We start from the raw sequence: 23,466 nt of genomic DNA on the forward strand, positions 1-23,466 counted from the left end.
AGCCACCAATCTGCACATCAATAGCAATCAGGTGGATGAAGTCAATATAGTATTCAGCATCACTGCCTTCTCTTTTGACCCTTGCACTGGTATCTCTGGTGTCCCCCAAGCATCTATCTTCAGACCAGTCCAATTTCTCATCTACATGCTGTCCATTAGGTGATATTATCCAAAAATAAAACGTTAGTTTCCACATGTATACTGATGAGACTCAGTTCTACCTCAACACCACAGCCAGTATTTTTACGATGGCAGAGTTTCCCTTCCCGCCATCCAAGGAGTTGGCAGAGAACTCATCCCCACCGATACTGCCTGCCCGGTAGCTTTCTAATGCTCCAACAAGCATTAATTGGCTGGAGCAGGACATCCGCCCCTCACTCGGTAGGAAGTCCCTCCTCAGAGAGCTGCTGGCTACTCTACTTGCTCTCTAGTTGCTGCAGTACCAGAAGTCACAATGGCCAGGATCCGAAGGATCCAACATCAGGTATGTTCTGGGGTCTAAGGGCAGAGTGGAGAGGTGAACCCTACGATGGTGGAGATGTTGGTGGAAAGGCTGGGGAGAGGGACGGGGGTAAAGATGTGTGGAGGGGACGGAGAAGGGGGAGGATGTCAGGAGGCCAGGGGTGAGGAGGCCAGGGATGAGGGGGTGGGAAGGCCAGGTGGTGGGGGAAGAGGCCAGGAAAGGAAAGTGGAGTGGCCGGGGGGATCTGAAGGGGTCAGCCCTTTCTGGGAGCGGGGGACTGCCTGGAGCAGGGGGTTTGGGCCAGGAGCATGGGGAGCAAGAGTGGGGGAACCAAGAGTGGGACAGGAGCAGGGTTAAGGTGGGGGGAGAATGGGGTGCGGGCCAAGAGCAGGGGGGGGCATGGATCAGATGCCGGGGAGGGGTTCATGGGACAGGAGAGAGGGGAGCGATGGGGCAGCAGCCGGGGGGGGGGGGGGGTGGGGCACGAGGCAACAGAGGCAGGGGAAGAAAGTGGGGGGGGGGGGGGGGAAGAGAGCAGGGGCAGGGTGAATCAGAGGCGGGGGGGGAAGCAGGATGTCAGGGAGTAATCAGGGGATCTGATGGAGGTACCGGATGAAGAGAACAGAAATCTCTTCCAAATAAATATTAGAAAAGCAGTCCTCTCCATTGATTCCATCCCTCCAAAGAGAAGGAATTGGTAGATGTTGGGTCTGGAGAAGGGTGCGTAGATAGCCTGGGTCACATTGAGATCCAAAACGATGAGGTGTTGGGCGCCTTAAAAAATATTAAGGTAGATAAGTCCCCAGGGCCTGATGGGATCTACCCCAGAATACTGAAGGAGGCTAGAGAGGAAATTGCTGAGGCCTTGACAGAAATCCTTGGATCCTCACTGTCTTCAGGTGATGTCCCAGAGGACTGGAGAATAGCCAATGTTGTTTCTCTGTTTAAGAAGGGTAGCAAGGATAATCCAGGGAACTACAGGCCAGTGAGCCTTTCTTCAGTGGTAGGGAAATTACTGGAGAGAATTCTTTGAGACAGGATCTACTCACATTTGGAAGCAAATGGACGTATTAGTGAGAGGCAGCATGGTTTGTGAAGGGGAGGTCATGTCTCACTAACTTGATAAAGAGTTTTTCGAGGAGGTCACAAAGATGATTGATGCAGGTAGGGCAGTGGATGTTGTCTTTCTGGACTTCAGTAAGGCCTTTGACAAGGTCCCTCATGGTAGACTGGTACAAAAGGTGAAGTCACATGGGATCAGGGGTGAGCTGGCAAGGTGGATACAGAACTGGCTGGGTCATAGAAGGCAGAGAGTAGCAATGGAAGGATGCTTTTCTAATTGGAGGGCTGTGACCAGTGGTGTTCCACAGGGATCAGTGCTGGGACCTTTGCTGTTTGTAGTATATATAAATGATTTGGAGGAAAATGTAACTGGTCTGATTAGTAAGTTTGCAGACGACACAAAGGTTGGTGGAATTGCGGATAGCGATGAGGACCGTCAGAGGATACAGCAGGATTTAGATTGTTTGGAGACTTGGGCGGAGAGATGGCAGATGGAGTTTAATCCACACAAATGTGAGGTAATGCATTTTGGAAGGTCTAATGCAGGTAGGGAATATACAGTGAATGGTAGAACCCTCAAGAGTATTGAAAGTCAGAGAGATCTAGGAGTACAGGTCCACAGGTCACTGAAAGGGGCAACACAGGTGGAGAAGGTAGTCAAGAAGGCATAAGGCATGCTTGCCTTCATTGGCTGGGGCATTGAGTATAAGAATTGGCAAGTCATGTTGCAGCTGTATAGAACCTTAGTTAGGCCACACTTGGAGTATAGCGTTCAATTCTGGTCGCCACACTACCAGAAGGATGTGGAGGCTTTAGAGAGGGTGCAGAAGAGATTTACCAGAATGTTGCCTGGTATGGAGGGCATTAGCTATGAGGAGCGGTTGAATAAACTCGGTTTGTTCTTACTGGAACGACGGAGGTTGAGGGGCGACCTGATAGAGGTATACAAAATTATGAGGGGCATGGACAGAGTGGATAGTCAGAGGCTTTTCCCCAGGGTAGAGGGGTCAATTACTAGGGGGCATAGGTTTAAGGTGAGAGGGGCAAGGTTTAGAGTAGATGTACGAGGCAAGTTTTTTTTACACAGAGGGTAGTGAGTGCCTGGAACTCGCTACCGGAGGAGGTGGTGGAAGCAGGGACGATAGTGACATTTAAGGGGCATCTTGACAAATACATGAATAGGATGGGAATAGAGGGATACGGACCCAGGAAGTGTAGAAGATTGTAGTTTAGTCGGGCAGCATGGTCGGCACGGGCTTGGAGGGCCGAAGGGCCTGTTCCTGTGCTGTACATTTCTTTGTTCTTTGTTCTCTCTGTAACAACTTTCTGAGGCTGAACCAGACATCACAATCCTAGAATGATATTTGTTCCCGAGATGAACTTTCAACCATGTACCTGGGTCTTCACTAGAATTCTAGAATTGTGAATTTCAAAATCTGCCCCATCCCTGCCTCAGATCATCTGCTACTGAAACCCTCATCCATGTTATTTTAAATCTGTTCATAGAATGAAAGCTTTGCTGGTGAGGCTAACATTTACTGCCAATCCCTGAGAAGGTGTTCTTGAGAAGGTGGTGGCAAGTCACTTTTTTAATGGCTGCAAACCATGTGGTGTAGGCACAACCAGTGTTGGTAGGAAGGGAGTTCCAGCATTCTGACCCACGACAGTCCAGATTTGACTATTATTTTGACCATGCTCATCATCTAGGGTGTTTGGTCTGTTTTTGAAGAGTACATAGGTGACTGCTGAAGACCAATCTGTGCTCGTAAGGAGCTACCGTAAAAAGGACAGGATTCCCCAGAGGATTGAGTTTTGGACAAGTTGTTGGCTTGGGATTTCCTCTACTTGTGTTCCTCTCTGTCTCTGATACGAGCTTGATTTCAAAGGAGGCTGCACCTTTTATTTGATTATGCCATGTGCAGAGATCTTCTGTGAGCTTCTGCCAGGATTTGAAGACTATATCGAAACTCCTAAGTGAAGCACTTCTTTTGACTACCATGACAGTGCACTCGAGACTGAAGCTCTCCATCAAAGATTTGCTTTGGGAAGCGAGTATCAGGCATTTTTTAAAAAAATAAACATTTTATTGAGGTATTTTTTGGTTTTACAGCGACAACAAAATAAACAATATACATGAATCTATAAACATAGTGGAAAAGCAGTCTTTCTCCCTTACAGGTCCCACCTTTATTAATCCTCTACTCTAAGCTAAACTAATGCCCCGCCCCCAGCCCCCCCCCCCCCCCCCCCCCAACTCCTGCTGACGATTAAATTTCCGCAAAAAAGTCGATGAACGGTTGCCACCTCCAGGTGAACCCTAACAGTGACCCTCTCAAGGCGAACTTGATTTTCTCCAAACAGAGAAAGCTAGCCATGTCAGATAGCCAGGCCTCCGACTTCGGGGGCTTTGAGTCCCTCCAAACTAATAATATCCGTCTCCGGGCTTCCAGGGAAGCAAAGGCCAGAACGTCTGCCTCTTTCTCCTCATGGATTCCTAGATCTTCCGACACCCTGAAAATCACCACCCTGGACCCGGTGCCACCCTTGTTTTTAACACAATGGGCATGACATCTGCAAACCCCTGCCAGAATCCCCTAAGCTTTGGACATGTCCAGGACATGTGGACATGGTTCGCTGGCCCTCCCGCACACTTTGCACACCCATCTTCTACCCCAAAGAACCTGCTCATCCGGGCCACTGTAACGTGAGCCCGGTAAACGAACTTGAATTGTATCAGGCTGAGCCCGGCACATGTTGTGGACGTGTTAACTCGACTCAACGCTTCCGCCCATAGACCATCCTCTATCTCTCCTCCCAACTCCTCTTCCCACTTGCGCTTCAGCTCCCCAGTCTGCGTCTCCTTTGACCCCATAAGTTCCTTGTAAATGTCAGAGACCCTCCCTTCTTCCACCCACCCTCTGGAAACTACCCAGTCCTGTATCCCCCTTGGTGGTAGGAGCGGGAAGGTTGAAACCTGCCTTCGTAGGAAGCCCCTTACCTGCAGGTACCTGAATTTGTCTCCCCTCGCCAATCCAAATTTCTCCTCCAGCGCCCTAAAGCTAGGAAAGCTCCCCTCTATAAACATAGCCCCCATCCTCTCAATCCCTGCTCTCTGCCATCTCCGAAATCCCCCGTCCATTCTTCCCGGGGCAAACCGGTGATTATTACAAATTGGAGACCAAACCTTTGCTCCCTCTGCTCCCACATGCCTCCTCCATTGCCCCCAGACTCAGGGCCGCCACCACCATGGGGCTGGTGGAGTACCGTGCCGGCGGGAACGGCAGAGGCGCCGTTATCAACGCCCCTAAGCTGGTAGCCCTTACATGAAGCCACCTCCATACGCTCCCATGCCGACCCTCCCCACACCACCCACTTCCTGATCATGGCTATATTCGCCGCCCAATAGTAGTTACTGAAGTTTGGTAGCGCCAGCCTGCCCTCTCCCCGGCTCCGCTCAAGAAACCCCCTCCTTACTCGCGGGGTCTTGCCCGCCCATACGAAGCCAGTGATCACTTTGTTGACCCGTTTAAAAAAAGACCACGGAATAAAGATGGGGGAGACACTGGAACACAAACAGGAATCCCGGGAGGACCGTCATCTTCACCGTCTGCACCCTCCCGGCTAGTGACAGCGGGAGCACGTCCCACCTCCGAAAATCGTCCTTCATTTGGTCTGCTAGTCGGGCCAGATTTAGCTTGTGCAGCCGTTCCCATTCCCGCGCCACTTGGATTCCTAGATACCCAAAGCTTCCCCCTACCAGTCTAAACGGCAGCTCCCTCAGTCGCCTCTCCTGTCCCCTCGCCTGGACCGCAAACATCTCACTTTTCCCCATCTTTAGTTTATACCCCGTAAACCGGCCAAATTCCTCCAGAATCCTCATGATTTCTTCCATCCCCTTTGCTGCGTCCGATACATACAGGAGCAGGTCGTCTGCGTAAAGCGAGGCTGTGTGCTCCACTCCCCCAGACCAGCCCCCTCAAGCCCCTTGAGGCTCTCAGTGCAATTGCCAACAGCTCTATGGCTAATGAGAACAACAGTGGGGAGAGGGGGCACCCCTGTCTCATCCCCCGATGCAGCCTAAAATAGTCCAATGTTGTCCCATTCGTCCATATGCTCGCCACAGGAGCCTGATACCTGACCTAGTCAATAAAGCCCCGCCCAAATCTGAACCGTCCCAGTACCTCCCATAGGTATTCCCATTCTACTCGATCAAAGGCCTTCTCTGCATCCATTGCGACCACTACCTCCACCTCCCTACTTTCCAGGGGCACCATGATCACATTTAACCAACTTCTTACATTGGCCACCAACTGCTTTCCCTTAACAAACCCCGTCTGGTCCTTCCCAATAATGTCCAGAACACAATCCTCAATCCTAGAGGTCAAAATTTTAGCAGCGGTTTGGCGTCCACATTCAATAGGGATATCGGCCTGTAAGACCCACACAGGTCCGGGTTCTTATCCCGCTTCAGGATCAGCGAAATCGTGGCCTGTGACATCGTCGGGGGAAGCACCCCTCTCTCCCTTGCCTCACTGAATGTCCTCATCAACAACGCCCCAATATCCCAGAGAACTTTTTATAGAACTCCACCCTGGTACCAGTCCGGCCCCGGGGCTTTACCCGACTGCATGGCCTTCACCATCCGCTATCTCTTCCATCCCGATCGGGGCCCAGACCTTCTACTAGCTCCCCGTCCACCTTCGGGAAATTCAGCCCCCCTAGGAAGTGCCTCATCCCCTCTGGCCCTGTTGGGGCCTTTTTCGCTAAGTCCAGCGCTTCCTCAGGTGACTCAAAATAAACTTGTTGCTCCTCATACGTGACCCAGAGACGGGCTGGATACAGCAGTCCGAACTTCACCTTTTTCTTAAAAAGGGTCGACCTGATCTGCTTAAACCCCGCTCTTCTCCTGGCCACCTCCGCACATAGGTCCGCAGGATACTGTTCTCCCATTTACAGCTCCGTGTCTGCGTGGCCCACTGTAGAATACGTTCCTTATCCAAATACCTGTGGAATCTCACCACCATTGCCCTCGGGGGGTCTCCCATTCGCGGCTTCATCGCGAGGGCTCTGTGAGCCCTGTTTACCTCCAAGGGTCGGGAGAATGCCCATCGCCCAGCAGCTTCTCGAACATGTCCGCTATGTGTGCCCCAGCGTCCGCTTCTTCGGACCCCTCCCGGGAGCCCAACGATTCTCAAGTTCTGCCGGCGGGAGGACCTAGGTCCTCCACCTTCTCCAGGAGCCTTTTCTGCTGGTCTCTCAGGTGGGAACCCCACCTCCAGCTCTACCGCAGTTTGATGTTCCTCCTGGTCAGCCAGCGCCTTCTCTACTTTCTGGATCGCCCGATCTTGGGCATCCATTCTAAGCTCCAGCCGTGCAATTGACTCTTTAATCGGGTCCAAGCAGCACCGCTTCTGCTTGGCGAAGCCCTCCTGGATAAATTGGATCAGCTGCTCCGTTGACCGCTGGGTCGACAAGCCAGAGGTCCGGTCATCCGCCATGCATTCTCCCCCTGCAGCTTCAGCCCAAGCCTTCTCTGTCCGTCTTTGCGAGCACTTCTAGCCCTCCTCTCCATTCCCATGATGTAGGAATCCAGTACCCAATTGCCTCTGTCATCGATTTTTCAAATCAAGTCCGATAAACAATTGGGGAAAAGGTCCAAAAGTCCGACCTGAGCGGGAGCCACCAAATGTGCGACTTACTCCTTCATAGCCGCCACCCGAGTATCAGGCATTTTGACCACATGACCAGCACAACTCAGCTATGACTATTGCGTGGATGTTTGGCATGCACCTTAATGTTTAGTATTTTGTCCTGCCATCTAATGTTCAGAAGCTTTTGAAGTGAAACGGGTTGAGTTTCTTGACATTTTTAAAATTAAATTTACAGGATGTGGACAGTGCTGGCAAGGCCATCATTTATTGCCCACCTTTCGTTGCCCTAGAGAAGGTGCTGGTAAGCTATCTTCTTGAACTGCTGCAGTTCCTGAGGTGTAGGTACAACCATAGTCCTGTTAGGCTGGAAATGACGGTGGCACACAGCCAAGTTTCGCATGCATACACCAGAGTAGTCTTTCAGTTTGTACTATTCTAATGCACTCCTAATGTTGTCTGCACAAAATCCTCCAAATCCACTGGCAGGATAGGCATACCAACGTGAGCATCCTCTCCCAGGCCAATATCCCCAGTATCGAGGCAATGTCATGCTTGACCAGCTGTGAAGGGCAGGCCACATTGCCCGCATGCCTGACACATGACTCCCGAAACAGGTGCTCTACTCCGAGCTCCGCAATAACAAGCGATCACTAGGAGGGCAGAGGAAACGCTACTCTGAAAACCTCTCTAGATAACTGCAACATCCCCATTGAACGCACAAACTGGAGAAAAAGCATCCGTGAAGGCAAAAATCACCTCGAGTGTTGTAGGGTGGACACACAGAGGCCAAGCGTAAACAGCGGAAGGAGAGAGCAGAATCCAGAGCGTCCCACCCACTTCATCAAACACCACCTGTCAAACCTGTGGCAAAGTCTGCGGATCTAGGATTGGACTAATCAGCCACCACAGAACCCACCTTCCCGGAGTGGAAGCAAGTCATCCTCGATGCTGAGGAACTGCCCAAAAAATAAAATTATGAAGGGCATAGATAGATAAAATTATGAAGGGCATGGATAGAGACAGGAAGAAACTTTTCCCATTTGGTGGAAGGATCAATGACCAGGAGGCATATATTTAAGCGAAGGGGCAGGAGGTTCAGAGGGGATGTGAGGGAAATCTTTTACACCCAGAGGGTGGTAGGACACTGGAGCTCACTGCCTGAAAGGGTGGTGGAGGCAGAGAAGTTTAAGAAGTTTTTAAAAAAAATTTGCAGCATTTATTTAAGAAAAACAAAATAATGAAATGCAATTATATTTATAATTGGGAAAGTACTAATGGAAATTTAGCTCCACCGATAAAGTAATATGAATTGAACATTATGGTGGAGTAAATGGATATCATGTGCAGACATTTATTTTCAAACTATTTTTAAACAATACTATTCTAACATACTTCCAATAATTGCAAGCACTCTGGTCTGAAGTAAAATACATAATGTTTCATATTTCTTGAGACATATTCAATACATTCTACTTACATCAACTTCAATTTACTTGGCCAAAAGTCCACTTCTACTATATTAACAGTACACTGCTTAATCGGCACTTGCAACAGATGGTGACCTTGACATTGACCGAGAACGTGAGCGACAACGAGATCTTGGCCTCTCCAATGATGCAGATGAGTTGGACGGTGAAGGTGGACGGGCCTTTTGTTGCCTAGCAGGGACACGAGATCTACTGCGAGAGCGGGATTTACTGCGGCTTCTACTCTTTGACATACTGTAGGATTTGTGGCTGCTGGAGTGAGACCGACTACGAAATCTGGAAAACGTACGGCTCCATGAACGCGATCTGCTACGAGACCTATGATGTTTAGGTTATTCAATCAGTCTGATCTTTCTTCCATTTATTTATGCGCCAGAGAGTTTATCAACAGCATTCTTCAAATCACAATACGAGGCTAACTCAACAACCCCTGCATTCATGTTGTGCCTGTGCGCATCTGCAAAGGTAATTTCTCCAGCCTGTCTCATGAAATCTTTCAGATCCTGCCAACTAGCTCTCGAAGACCGCAACAATCAGTCGGTTCTCTGTACAAACTGGAAGTCCATTTCTTCCCTCACTCCATGGCGTGGACGGCATGGGCGAAAGTGACCTTGATATCTACCTCCTCCACGACCCCCTCTAGGCCGTGCTCTGGCATGTTCAACTGTAATTCTTTCGCTATACAATTCTTTCCCATCCAATTCATAAACGGCATTATCTGCATCCCTGTGATATTCAAATTCCACAAATCCAAATCCATTCTTCAAATCAACTTCCTTTATTCGTCCATATCATTTAAAGAATTCTTCCACATTGCTTTCTCTGGCATGAGGGCTCAAATGTCCAATGAACACACGAGAGTTCATTTTGTCCGCTCCGACCCTCGGCCTCCACTGGCGCAGGCAGAAATAAAAAACCGTTGCACAAAAATTTAAGTAGTACTTAGATGTGCACTTGCGATGTCAAGGCATACAAGGCTATGGGCCAAGTGATAGAAAATGGGATTAGAATGGGTGGTGGATTTTAACTGGTGCAGAAGCGATGGGCCGAAGGGCCTTTTCTGTGCTGTAAACCTCTGTAATTCTATGGTACAACATTACATCAGAGCAGCGGGAGTCATTCAAAGATAAAACAGAGAGAATTTAGGGCCAACAAGCTCCTGTAAAGGTAAAGGGTGGGACCAAGAAGCCCAGAGAATCCCAGATGTCAAGGGATACAAGATTGGATAAGTAAAAAAAGGGAGGCATATGGCAGATACAGGGGGTTCAATACAGTGGATGTCCGACAGGAGTATACAAAGTGTAGGGGGGTTCTTTAAAAATAAATTACGAAAGTGAAGAGGAGCATGAGAAAACTTTGGCGGGCAAAATATAGTAAATCCCAAGGTGTTTTATAAGTATATTATGGGCAAGAGTGTAACCAGGGAAAAAGTAGGGTCTATTATGACCAGTGATTCTAACATCTGTGGTAGGGTAATTATTGGGACAATTTCTGAGGGACAGAATTAACTGCCACTTGGAGAGGCTAGGATTAATTAAGGATAGTCAATATGGCTTTGTCAAGGGGAAATCGTGTCTAACAATTTTTTTTAATATGAATTTTTATTAAGGCAATTATATAAACATTAAGGACAAACAGAAACCTCGTAATAAATGAATAACTACCTGAATGTCCCAACCTCCCTGCCATTCCCCTCCTCCTGTCCTGCCTTCCCCATTTCAACCCCTTTATTCCCCTCCCCGACCCTTGCTGACACCTCAATTGTCCTTGCAAAAGGCGATGAATGGCTTTCATCTCCGGGCAAACCCATCAACTGACCCTCTTAAGATGAACTTAATTTTTTCCAGCCTTAGGAACTCCACCAGGTCGTTCACCCACATCCCTGGCTTCAGTGGTTCTGAATCCCTCCACTCCAGCAAAACCCATCACCGGGCTACCAGGGAGGTAAAGGCCAAAACATCGGCCTCTCTCGCCCTCTGGACTCCCGGGTCTGCCGACACACCAAATATCGCCACTTCTGGACTCGGTGCCATCTTCAGCATCTCGGACATTACATCTGCGAATCCCTGCCAGAACCCCTTCAGTTTCGGACATGCCCAAAACATGTGAACATGGTTTGCAGGCCTCCCCACGCACCGTCTACACCCGTCTTCCACCCCATCAAAGAACCTGCTCACCCTGGCCATCGTCATATGCGCCCTATTAACTAACTCAAACAGGAGAAGGCCTTGCGCACGACGAGGATGCATTCACCCTCCTCCGAGCCTCCCCCCCCCACCGTTCCTTCTCCCATTTCCGCTTGACTTCTCCAACGGGGCTCCCTACCAGTCCATTAATTCCTTGTAAATCTCGGACATCTTGCCCTCCCCACTCCCTCCTTTGACACCATCTTATCCTGTAATATCGGGGGCGGCAGATTGGGAAAGGACAGAACCTGCTTCCTCACGCAGTCCCGTACCTGTAAGTATCGGAACCCGTTCCCACTGGGCAGCTCATATTCCTCCTCTGATTCCTCTAAACTTGGAAAGCTGCCCTTCCACAACAGGTCCCCAAACCACTCGATCGCTGCCCGTCGCCCCCCCCCCCCCCCACTCCACCCAAAACCCTGCATCCAAACCCATTTGCAGGTAGAAGTAGAGACAAGTTGAACCGTGACGTCACAGCCTGCAGGTAAGGGATTGGTTGGTGACTGGTAAGTAGTTTTTCTTTTATTTTCCCTCAGGTGTTATCGTGCGGGGCACAGAGATTGCTGAGTGAGTGCTTGCTGAGAAGGGGAGTGAATAACAGGTAAGCTCTTTCTTTTTCTTTTTTTATCTAGAGGGGATGGCAGGGAAGGTAGTGCAATGTTCCTCCTGCAGAAGGTTTGAGGTGAGGGACGCCGTCAGTGTCCCTGCTGATTTCATCTGTGCGAAGTGCACCCATCTCCAGCTCCTCAGAAACTGCATAAGGGAACTGGAGCTGGAGCTGGATGAACTTCGGATCATTCGGGAGGCAGAGGTGGTCATAGATAGAAGCTTCAGGGATGTAGTTACTCCGAAGAATAAAGATAGATGGGTGACGATGAGAGGGGCTGGGAGGAAGCAGTCAGTACAGGGATCCCCTGTGATCGTTCCCCTTAGTAACAAGTATACCGCTTTGGATACTGTTTGGGGGGGGGGGGGGGGGACTTACCAGGGGTAAGCCATGGGGTACAGGTCTCTGGCACAGAGTCCGTCCCTGTTACTCAGAAGGGCAGGGGGGAGAGGAGTAGAGCATTAGTCATTGGAGACTCCATAGTTAGGGGGATAGATAGGAAATTCTGTGGGAACGAGAGAGACTCGCGGTTGGTGTGTTGCCTCCCAAGTGCCAGGGTCCATGATGTCTCGGATCGTGTTTTTGGGATCCTTAAGGGGGAGGGGGAGCAGCCCCAAGTCGTGATCCACAAAAAGGTACCAACGACATAGGTAGGAAAAGGGATAGGGATGTAAGGCAGAAATTCAGGGAGCTTGGGTGGAAACTTAGATCTAGGACAGAGTTATTATCTCTGGGCTGTTACCCGTGCCACGTGCTAGCGAGACGAGGAATAGGGAGAGAGAGGAGTTGAACACGTGGCTACAGGGATGGTGCAGGAGGGAGGGTTTCAGATTTCTGGATAATTGGGGCTCATTCTGGGGTCGGTGGGGCCTCTACAAACGGGATGGTCTACACCTGGACCAGAGGGGTACCAATATCCTGGGGGGGAAATTTGCTAATGCTCTTCGGGAGGGTTTAAACTAGTTCAGCAGGGGCTTGGGAACCGGAATTGTAGCTCCAGTATACAGGAGGTTGAGAGTAGTGAGGTCATGAGTAAGGTTTCAAAGTTGCAGGAGTGTACCGGCAGGCAGGAAGGTGGTTTAAAGTGTGTCTTCTTCAATGCCAGGAGCATCCGGAATAAGGTGGGTGGTGAACTTGCGGCATGGATTGGTACATGGGACTTCGATGTTGTGGCCATTTCGGAGACATGGATAGAGCAGGGACAGGAATGGTTGTTGCAGGTGTCGGGGTTTAGATATTTCAGTAAGCTCAGGAAAGGTGGTAAAAGAGGGGGAGGGGTGGCATTGTTAGTCAAGGACAGTATTACGGTGGCAGAAAGGACGTTTGATGAGGACTCGTCTACTGAGATAGTATGGGCTGAGGTTAGAAACAGGAAAGGAGAGATCACCCTGTTAGGGGTTTTCTATAGGCTTCCAAAAAGTTCCAGAGATGTAGAGGAAAGGATTGCAAAGATGATTCTGGATAGGAGTGAAAGCAACAGGGTAGTTGTTATGGGGGACTTTAACTTTCCAAATATTGACTGGAAATGCTATAGTTTGAGTACTTTAGATGGGTCCGTTTTTGTCCAATGTGTGCAGGAGGGTTTCCTGACACAGTAGGTAGACAGGCCAACGAGAGGCGAGGCCATTTTGGATTTGGTACTGGGTAATGAACCAGGACAGGTGTTAGATTTGGAGGTAGGTGAGCACTTTGGTGATAGTGACCACAATTCGATTACGTTTACTTTAGTGATGGAAAGGGATAGGTATATACCGCAGGGCAAGAGTTATATCTGGGGAAAAGGCAATTATGATGCGATGAGGCAAGACCTAGGATGCATCGGATGTAGAGGAAAACTGCAGGGGATGGGCACAATGGAAATGTGGAGCTTGTTCAAGGGACAGCTACTGCGTGTCCTTGATAAGTATGTACCTGTCAGGCAGGGAGGAAGTGGTCGAGCAAGGGAACCGTGGTTTATTAAAGCAGTCGAAACACTTGTCAAGAGGAAGGAGGCGGCTTATGTAAAGATGAGACATAAAGGTTCAGTTAGGGCGCTCAAGAGTTACAAGTTAGCTAGGTAGGACCTAAAGAGAGAGCTAAGAAGAGCCAGGAGGGGACATGAGAAGTCTTTGGCAGGTAGGATCAAGGATAACCCTAAAGCTTTCTATAGATATGTCAGGAATAAAAGAATGACTAGGGTAAGAGTAGGGCCAGTCAAGGACAGTTGCGGGAAGTTGTGCGTGGAGTCCGAGGAGATAGGAGAGGTGCTAAATGAACTAGGGGGCATAGCCTCAAAATAAGGGGAAGTAGATTTAGGACTGAGTTTAGGAGGAACGTCTTCACCCAAAGGGTTGTGAATCTATGGAATTCCTTGCCCAGTGAACAGTAGAGGCTCCTTCATTAAATATTTTTAAGATAAAGAGTGATAGTTTTTTGAAGAATAAAGGGATTAAGGGTTATGGTGTTCGGGGCGGAAAGTGGAGCTGAGTCCACAAAAGATCAGCCATGATCTCATTGAATGGTGGAGCAGGCTCGAGGGGCCAGATAGCCTACTCCTGCTCCTAGTTCTTATGTTCTTAATATTTTTCATCAGTATTCACACAGGAAAAAGACAATGTTGTCGAGGAGAATACTGAGATTCAGGCTACTAGACTAGAAGGGCTTGAGGTTCATAAGGAGGAGGTGTTAGCAATTCTGGAATAGATAAGTCCCCTGGGCCGGATGGGATTTATCCTAGGATTCTCTGGGAAGCTAGGGAGGAGATTGCTGAGCCTTTGGCTTTTATCTTTAAGTCATCTTTGTCTACAGGAATACTGCCAGAAGACTGGAGGATAGCAAATGTTGTCCCTTGTTCAAGAAGGGGAGTAGAGACAACCCCGGTAACTATAGACCAGTGAGCCTTACTTCTGTTGTGGGCAAAATCTTGGAAAGGTTTATAAGAGATAGGATGTATAATCATCTGGAAAAGAATAATTTGATTAGAGATAGTCAACACGCTTTTGTGAAGGGTAGGTCGTGCCTCACAAACCTTATTGAGTTCTTTGAGAAGGTGACCAAACAAGTAGATGAGGGTAAAGCAGTTGATGTGGTGTATATGGATTTCAGTAAAGCGTTTGATAAGGTTACCCATGGTAGGCTACTGCAGAAAATACGGAGGCATGGGATTCAGGGTGATTTAGCAGTTTGGATCAGAAATTGGCTAGCTGGAAGAAGACAAAGGGTGGTGGTTGATGGGAAATGTTCAGACTGGAGTCCAGTTACTAGTGGTGTACCACAAGGTTCTGTTTTGGGGCCACTGCTGTTTGCCATTTTTATAAATGACGTGGAGGAGGGCATAGAAGGATGGGTGAGTAAATTTGCAGATGACACTAAAGTCGGTGGAATTGTGGACAGTGCGGAAGGATGTTACAAGTTACAGAGGGACATAGATAAGCTGCAGCGCTGGGCTGAGAGGTTGCAAATGGAGTTTAATGCAGAAAAGTGTGAGGTGATTCATTTTGGAAGGAATAAACAGGAAGACAGAGTACTGGGCTAATGGTAAGATTCTTGGCAGTGTGGATGAGCAGAGAGATCTCGGTGTCCATGTACATAGATCCCTGAAAGTTGCCACCCAGGTTGAGAGGGTTGTTAAGAAGGCGTACGGTGTGTTAACTTTTATTGGTAGAGGGATTGAGTTTCGGAGCCATGACGTCATGCTGCAGCTGTACAAAACTCTGGTGCGGCCGCATTTGGAGTATTGCGTGCAATTCTGGTTGCTGCATTATAGGAAGGATGTGGAAGCATTGGAAAGGGTGCAGAGGAGATTTACCAGAATGTTGCCTGGTATGGAGGGAAGATCTTATGAGGAAAGGCTGAGGGACTTGAGGCTGTTTTCGTTAGAAAGAAGGTTAATTGAGGCATATAAGATGGTCAGAGGATTGGATAGGGTGGACAGTGAGAGCCTTTTTCCTCAGATGGTCATGTCTAGCACGAGGGGACATAGCTTTAAATTGAGGGGAGATAGATATAAGACAGATGTCAGAGGTAGGTTCTTTACTCAGAGAGTAGTAAGGGCGTGAAATTCCCTGCCTGCAACAGTAGTGGACTCGCCAACACTAAGGGCATTCAAATGGTCATTGGATAGACATATGGACGACAAGGGAATAGTGTAAATGGGCTTTAGAGTGCTTTCACAGGTCGGATCAACATCGAGGGCCGAAGGGCCTGTATTGCGCTGTTATGTTCTATGTCTGCGTGGGTTTCTCCCCCACAACACAAAGAGGTGCACGTTAGGTGGATTGGTCATGCTAAATTGCCCCTTAATTGGAAAAAAAAATAATTGGGTACTCTAAATTTAAAAAAAAAACAATGCCCCCAAACTCGTACCCCTGCAAGAAGCCGCCTCCATCCGCCCCCACGCTGACCCCACTTCCTTACCATGGCAATATTCATTACCCAATAATAAATAATTCTTTATGTTTGGCAACGCCAGCCTGCATCCTCCACGCCCCTGCTCCAACAGCACCTACTTTATCTGTGGGGTTTTCCCCGCGCGCACAAACACCAGTATCAAAGCATTAACTTTCCTGAAGAATAATTTTGATAATAAGATCAGGAGGTTCTGAAAAATAAATAAAAGCCTTGGCATCACCGTCATTTTCAGTGACTGCACCCACCCTGCTAGCGATAGCGGCAGAACATCCCACGTTTTAAAATCCCCTCTCGTCTGTTCCACCAACAGCGCCAGATTCAATTTGTACAGATGTTCCCATCCCCGTGCCACCTGGATGCCCACATATCTGAAGCTCACCCCCACCATCTTAAATGGCAGCTCGCGCAACCTCCTCCCGTGCCGCCTGGCCTCGATCGAGAAGACCTCACTCTTCCCCATGTTTAGCTTATCTCCAGAAAACTCCTCTAAATTACTCAATTTCCCTGATGCCTCCCAGTGAGTCAGAGATATAAAGCAACAGGCCGTCCGCATATAACGAGACGCTGTGCTCGACCCACTCCCGCATAATCCCTCTCCAACACCTTGATGCTCTAAATGCCATTACCAATGACTCTATAGCCAAGGCAAAAAGCAACGGGACAGTGGGCACCCCTACCCCGTCCTACGGTGTAGCCTGAAGTACCCAAGCTCACCTGATTTATCCGTACGATCGCTATTGGCGTCCTATATAGCAATCGGATCCAGTTTACAAACCCCTGCCCAAACCAACCCAACACAAATACCCCCATTCCACCTGATCAAACGCCTTCTCTGCATCCATTGCAACCGCCACCTCCACATCCTGTCCCTCGGGGGCATCATTATCACATTTAGTAATCTCCTGATGTTCGCCGACAGTTGTCTCCCCTTTACGAACCCCGTCTGATCTTCCCCTACCACCCCCGGCACACAGTCCTAAATTTGCGAGGCCAAGATCTTCGCCAACATTTTGGCGTCCACATTTAGCAACGATATCGGGCGAAAGGACCTACACGGTTCTGGATTTGTATCCTTCTTTAACATTAAGGATATGGACGCCTGCGATAACGTAGGAGGGAGTTCCCCCTTATCCCTCGCCTCATTTTATGCCCTTACCAGCAGGGGCCCAGCAAACGTCTTATAAAATTCTGCAGGAAACCCATTCGGGCCCAGGGCCTTCCCTGCCTGCATCACCCCATGCCCTCCATCACCACCAGTCCAACGGGAGCCCCCAGCCCCTAAACCAGGTCCTCCTCCACCTTGGGGAACTTCAACCCATTTAGGAATTCAAAAAGCCTCCTGTAAAATTCCTTGAATATCCCATTCACCACCACCAGGTCCTGTACCACTCTTCCCATCTTCTTTGCTGCCTCCTGCTTCCTAGGTTGGTAGGCCAGCACCCTGCTTGCCTTCTCCTTGTACTCGTACACTGCCCACAGGCCTTCTGTAACTACCCCCTGCCATTGCTGTGGACACCAAGCCAAATTCCTTCTGGAGCTTTTGCCTCTCCTTCAACAACCCCGCCTCGAGGCCTCCGAATACCTCCTGTTGACCCGCAGAATCCCATCCACCAACCTTGCCATCTCTGCTCGTTCCACCTTTTCCCTCTGCGCCTGGATCAATCTGAACTTCCCCCAACCACTGCCTTGAGCGTCTCCCATAGCATGGCGGCCGAAACCTCATTCCGTATCATTCAGTTCCACATACCCCCCCAATGGCAGGCCTTACACACACATCTCATCCGCTAACAGCCCTATGTCCAGTCTCCACTGCGGGCGCTGGGCCCCCTCCTGGTTCATTTGCAAGTCCACCCAGTGCGGCGCTTGGTCTGAAACCACGATCGCCGAGTTACTCGAGTCGACAAACCCCTGCCAGCAGTGTATTGTCCGCCACAAAGTAATCAATCCGCAAGTACACTCTGTGCACATGGGAGAAGTATGCAAAATCCTTCGCCCTCGGCTTCCCAAACCTCCACAAACCCACCCCTCCCAAAGCTCCATGAACTGCTTCTGCTCCTTCGTCACCGTCGACACTCACCCAGACCTTGGGCTCGACCGGTCCAAAATTGATTCAATGACTGTGTTGAAATCCCCTCCCATGATCAACCAGAACGAGTGCAGGTCTGGAATCTTCCCCAGCACCCTCCTCATGAACTCCACATCATCCCATCATGCCCCACATTTGGGGCATAGACATTCACCAAGACCACTGGCATCCCCTCCAGTTTCCCATACACCATCACAAGCCTCCTTCCCAAATCTACAATATTCCCCACCACAAAAGCCACCGGTTTGTTTATCAGCACCGCCACCTCCCGTGTCTTCATATCTAATCCCGAATGGTACTTGCCCTACCCACCCTTTCCTTAGCTAATCTGGTCCCTGATCTTCAAGTGTGTTTGTTGCAAAAAGGCCATGTGCTCCTTCAAGTTCCTCAAGTGCACAAACACACGCGACTGTTTGACCAGTCCATTCAGCCCCCTCACATTCCATGTGATCAATCTGGTCAGGGGGCACCCCGTCTCCCTCCCCTGCCGATCAACCATATTCCTTTGCGTCACACGACCCTCCAGACTCACCCTCGGATGCCCACCATCACCACCTCCTTTCTTGCTGCGACACAGCAACCACAGCTTTGTCAGCAGCCCTCTCTCCCCTGAACAAAACAACAGTCCCATCCCCCTCTACTGCACTAACCACTTGGTCACCCCCCACTGCGCTCCCATTAACTAGCTCACCCAGCTAGCCTGGCAGCCCCCTCCCACCCATGGCACCTAAACCTCCTACCCCCCACTGATTACCCTCCCCCCCGCTCGCACACCTCCAAAGCTAAAACAACAATGAAATAAGAAAAGGTGCACTCACCTGCCACGTTCCCCAAACATCCCGCCACAGAACCCACCACAGAACCCACCAAAACCTCTCAAAGAACAGAGGTTCTCCCATAACTAAGAAACAAAAGGCAGCATAAACAAAAACGGCAAAGAAAATCAGCATCTCCTCACTCCTCCACAGTTCAATGTCCATCTTCTCCAGCATCCCCATCGGCCATTGTGAGTCACCCAGAGGCGGGCTGGGTACAGCATCCCAAACTTCACCCCCTTCTTAAAAGAGGGCAGCCTTCTCTCGATTAAACCCGGCTCTCCACTTCGCCAGTTCCACACGCAGGTCCGGCTCCACCCGGAGCTCATTGCCTTCCCAGGTGCAGCTCCTCGTCTGCCTTGCCCATCGCAATATCTTCTCCTTGTTGTGGAATCAGTGGAGCTGCACCACCATCGCCCTCTGCAGCTCGTTCGCCTACGGCTTCCTTATCAGGGCCGTGTGTGCCTGGTCTACCTCCAGGGGCCGGTCGAAGGCCCCCTTCCCCATCAACTTCTCCAGCATCTTGGCTACATATGAGCCAGTGTCCGCTCCCTCAACACCCTCGGACATACCCATGATTTTTAGGTCTTGTCTCCGGTAGCGGTTCTCCAGATCCTCCACCTTCTCCTTTAGCCACTTTTGGGTCTCCCGCATCATTCCGATCTCAGCCGCCAACAAGGTACGGTGCTCCTTGTGCTCCCCCACTTTCCAAATAGCCTGGCCTTGGGACTCCAGCCTCTGTTCCACTTGGTCAATTCCCGCTTTTAGTGGTTCCACCACGTTGGCTAGGTCCTCCTGGGTTTCCTTCCTCTGACGGCTGAACATCTCACTTAAGATGTCCACCAGCTACTCCGTTGACCACTGGACATGCAGGGCCGACACTTTATCATCCGTGATCTTCACTTGTGGCGCACAAAGAATTTCTTGCTCCCTTCTTCTCAACCCACTTCTGGTCCGTGGAACCAACCACCAGCACCACCAGTGCTGTTTAACTTTCCTCAATAACCTCTACACCTTTTTCCAACAGAACATCCACCCAGCAAATGGGGAAAAGGACCAAAAAAAACACCTCGAGTGGGAGCTGCCAAATGTGCGACCACTCACTCCGTGGCCACCACCGGATGCCTTTCATGTCCAACAAATATGATTGATTTTTTTCAAGGTGACAAGGTGTGTATATGAGAGAAGTGCAGTTGATGTAATCTACATGGACTTCATTCAGGCTTTTGACAAGGTCCCACATGGGTGACTTATCAAGGTGAACGCCCATGGGATCCAGGGCAATTTGGATCCAAAATGGCTTAGTGGCAGGAGGATGTGGGTGATGGTCAAAGATTATTTTTATGACCGTTAGCCTGTGTCCAATGGTATAACACAAGGATCGGTGCTGTGTCCCTTGCTGTTTGTACTGTACATTAATGATCTAGAAGTGAATGTCGGGGCATAATCAGTAAGTTCACAGATTATACGAAAATTGGTGGTGTTGTCAATAGCGAGGAGGAAAGCATTAGATTACAGGATGATACCGACGGGCTGGTCAGATGGTAATGGATCCTCTTAATGGTTTTCTTCTCTCAATAATAATCCTGAGTCCGGTTGGTAGATTCTTTTTTAAAAGCCTATATTGTTAGTCACTTCACTGGTATACATTTGAATAAGAACTGCAGAACTGAATAAAACATGGCCCGTGGACAGTGCAAACTGAATAAAGCTTAGAAATGAAATTTCAAACAATATATTAAAAAGTCAAGCACGTGGCAAAAGCATAAGCACAAAAAAATACCACTAAACACAAACAAAACGGATGAGCCTTGCACCACTGAGGCGCCCGAGGACCCTAGCCTCCCAGTAGCCAAACTCCAAAGGGTGCTGGACTCGGGTTGCTGGAGCTTTTCAACCTCCTTCAGGATGTGTTTTGCCAAATCAGTGATCTCTTTGGAGCTATCTGGAATGTAAGTACAACATTCTGACCCAATCAGGGCACATGTTCCACCTTTCTCTGTAATCAAGAGCCATTCGATTTTGCATGGCCACAATATGAATAGCTAGCATTTCGGCGGAGATCTTGAACGGGGCTGTGGAGGTGTCATTAGCTACCTTTTGTATAGGGCAACACGGTGGTGCAGTGATTAGCACTGCTGCCTCTCGGCATGGAGGACCGGGGTTTGATCCCGGCCCTGGGTCACAGTCCTTGTGGAATTTGCACGTTCTCCCTGTGTCTGCGTGGGTCTCACCCCCACAACTCAAAGATGTTCAGGATAGATGGATTGGCCATGCTAAAATTGCCCCTTAATTGGAAAAAAAGAATTGGTACTCTAAATTCATTAAAAAAAATATTTTTTAAGCCATCTTTGTATAACAGCCATTTTATTAAATTCTTTGGCTACCTTGGCATCACCACAAAAAGGAATAAAAAGAGCAAAAAATCGGTCACATGCAGTAATGGCACGTTTACTTCTTCCCCCTGCTATATCTAAGAGAAGGGGAATGAAGAATAGCAGGGGTCACTTACCCGAGATAACATGATCCTGACCAAATACATGGAAGCCAAGGATAGGCTCTGTGGTCAGAAACAAAATAAGTACCATTGTAAAAAGTAAAGCGAGCAACATCTTCTGAGTACCAGTGGTCTGAGAAATTCCCAACGCCGGTAGAATTGTATACGCCTGTCAATGGGGAAGAACCAAGAGCGACCTCTATCAATGTTGGAGTACATCTGTAAGATGTTACACAGGGTTTAGCTCAGTTGGCGGGACAGCTGGTTTATGACACAGAGTGAGGCCAACAACACAGGTTCTGCAGAGGGATTTGGATAGGCTAAGTGAATGGGCTAGGGTCTGGCAGATGGAATACAATGTTGACAAATGTGAGGTTATCCATTTTGGTAGGAATAACAGCAAAAGGGATTATTATTTAAATGATAAAATATTAAAACATGCTGCTGTGCAGAGAGACCTGGGTGTGCTAGTGCATGTGTCGCAAAAAATTGGTTTACAGGTGCAACAGGTGATTAAGAAGGCAAATGGAATTTTGTCCTTCATTGCTAGAGGGATGGAGTTTAAGACTAGGGAGGTTATGCTGCAATTGTATAAGGTGTTAGCGAGGCCACACCTGGAGTATTGTGTTCAGTTTTGGTCTCCTTACTTGAGAAAGGACGTACTGGCACTGAAGGGTGTGCAGAGGAGATTCACTAGGTTAATCCCAGAGCTGAAGGGGTTGGATTATGAGGAGAGGTTGAGTAGACTGGGACTGTACTCATTGGAATTTAGAAGGATGAGGGGGGATCTTATAGAAACATATAAAATTATGAAGGGAATAGATAGGATAGATGCGGGCAGGTTGTTTCGACTGGCGGGTGAAAGCAGAACTAGGGGGCATAGCCTCAAAATAAGGGGAAGTAGATTTAGGACTGGGTTTAGGAGGAACTCCTTCACCCAAAGTGTTGTGAATCTATGGAATTCCTTGCTCAGTGAAGCAGTAGAGGCTCCTTCAGTAAATGTTTTTAAGATAAAGATACATAGTTTTTTGAAGAATAAAGGGATTAAGGGTGTTCGGGCCGGAAAGTGGAGCTGAGTCCACAAAAGATCAGCCATGATCTCATTGAACGGTGGAGCAGGCTCGAGGGGCCAGATGGCCTACTCCTGCTTCTAATTCTTATGTTATGTTCAATTCCCATACCAGCTGAGGTTATTTGTGAAGGCTCCACCTTTTGGGCAGCACAGTAGTACAGTGGTTAGCACAGTTTCTTCACAGCTCCAGGTCCCAGGTTCGATTCCCGGCTTGGGTCACGGTCTGTATGGAGTCTGCACGTTCTCCCCGTGGCTGCGTCGGTTTCCTCCGGGTGTTCCGGTTTCCTCCCACAGTCCAAAGATGTGCAGGTTAGGTGGATCGGCTATGCCAAATTGCCCTTAGTGTCCAAAAAAAGGTTAAGTGGGGTTACGGGGATAGGGTGGAGGTGTGGGTACAGGGTGGAGGTATGGACTTAGGGTGCTGTTTCCAAGGGCCGGAGCAGACTCGATGGGACTAATGGCCTCCTTCTGCACTGTAAATTCTATGAAGACCTATGTACACTAAAATAGTGGATGCAATTACTATATCCCATCTCCAGTCCCTTCGGGTGATGACTTGTCAAACATACGGACCCCTTCTGAATGAAGGTGGTCGGGAGGTTTATATAGGATTAATTTTGGTCCCTGTTGTAGTTGGGGCTGATCCACCCTGAAAAGATAGTCGGCGGAATGCACACCCAACAATTGGAGACATTGAAATCTTTGGCAGTTTTAAGGCTTCTTGTAGGTCCTATACCTCGTTTCCATTTCGAATAGGTGTTCCTGTGGTGGTGAGAAATCCACTTATCCTCCATAATTGGCCAAACAATGAGCTACTCCAAAACCATACTTCGAGTCCGTATAGATATTAGCTGTCTGGTCTTTTGCCACACAATATGCTTCAGCTAGGGCCCTTAACTCAGCTTGTTGGGCTGATGTCCCTGGAGGCAAACCTTCCTTTGCCATAACGGTGTACAGGTTTGTGACTGCCCATCCTGCTATCCAATAAAGGAGGACCCATCTGTAAATAAAACTAAGTCTGGGTTTTGTAATGGATCTTCTTCGATCAGGCGGGCCTCCTCCATGATTTCAACACAGTCATGCTCGTCTCCTCCCCCCCCTTCCCTCTCGGGCAACGGGAGTATGGATGATGGGTTTACCGGGCTTGCCCG

General features: G+C 49.0%; 1 protein-coding gene and 1 pseudogene across 8 annotated transcripts in view; both read right to left on the bottom strand.

The window, feature by feature from the left end:
- The window catches only part of bbs5 (Bardet-Biedl syndrome 5), a 99,151-nt gene that overhangs the window by 63,945 nt on the left and 11,740 nt on the right, over positions 1–23,466 (bottom strand). For 4 of the 8 annotated variants that reach the window (XM_072475894.1, XM_072475892.1, XM_072475889.1 and 1 more), the window contains one exon: positions 21,259–21,306. The exons of the other annotated variants lie outside the window; for them this stretch is intronic. In XM_072475894.1, coding sequence (XP_072331995.1) covers positions 21,259–21,306 — 48 coding nt within the window. The remainder of the gene's footprint in view (positions 1–21,258; positions 21,307–23,466) is intronic. 8 annotated transcript variants of the gene reach the window in all.
- Positions 8,678–9,551, bottom strand: LOC140391320 (serine/arginine-rich splicing factor 5 pseudogene; annotated as a pseudogene).

The sequence above is a fragment of the Scyliorhinus torazame genome, chromosome 2 (genome assembly GCF_047496885.1).
Source record: "Scyliorhinus torazame isolate Kashiwa2021f chromosome 2, sScyTor2.1, whole genome shotgun sequence".
NCBI classification, from domain to species: Eukaryota; Metazoa; Chordata; class Chondrichthyes; order Carcharhiniformes; family Scyliorhinidae; genus Scyliorhinus; species Scyliorhinus torazame.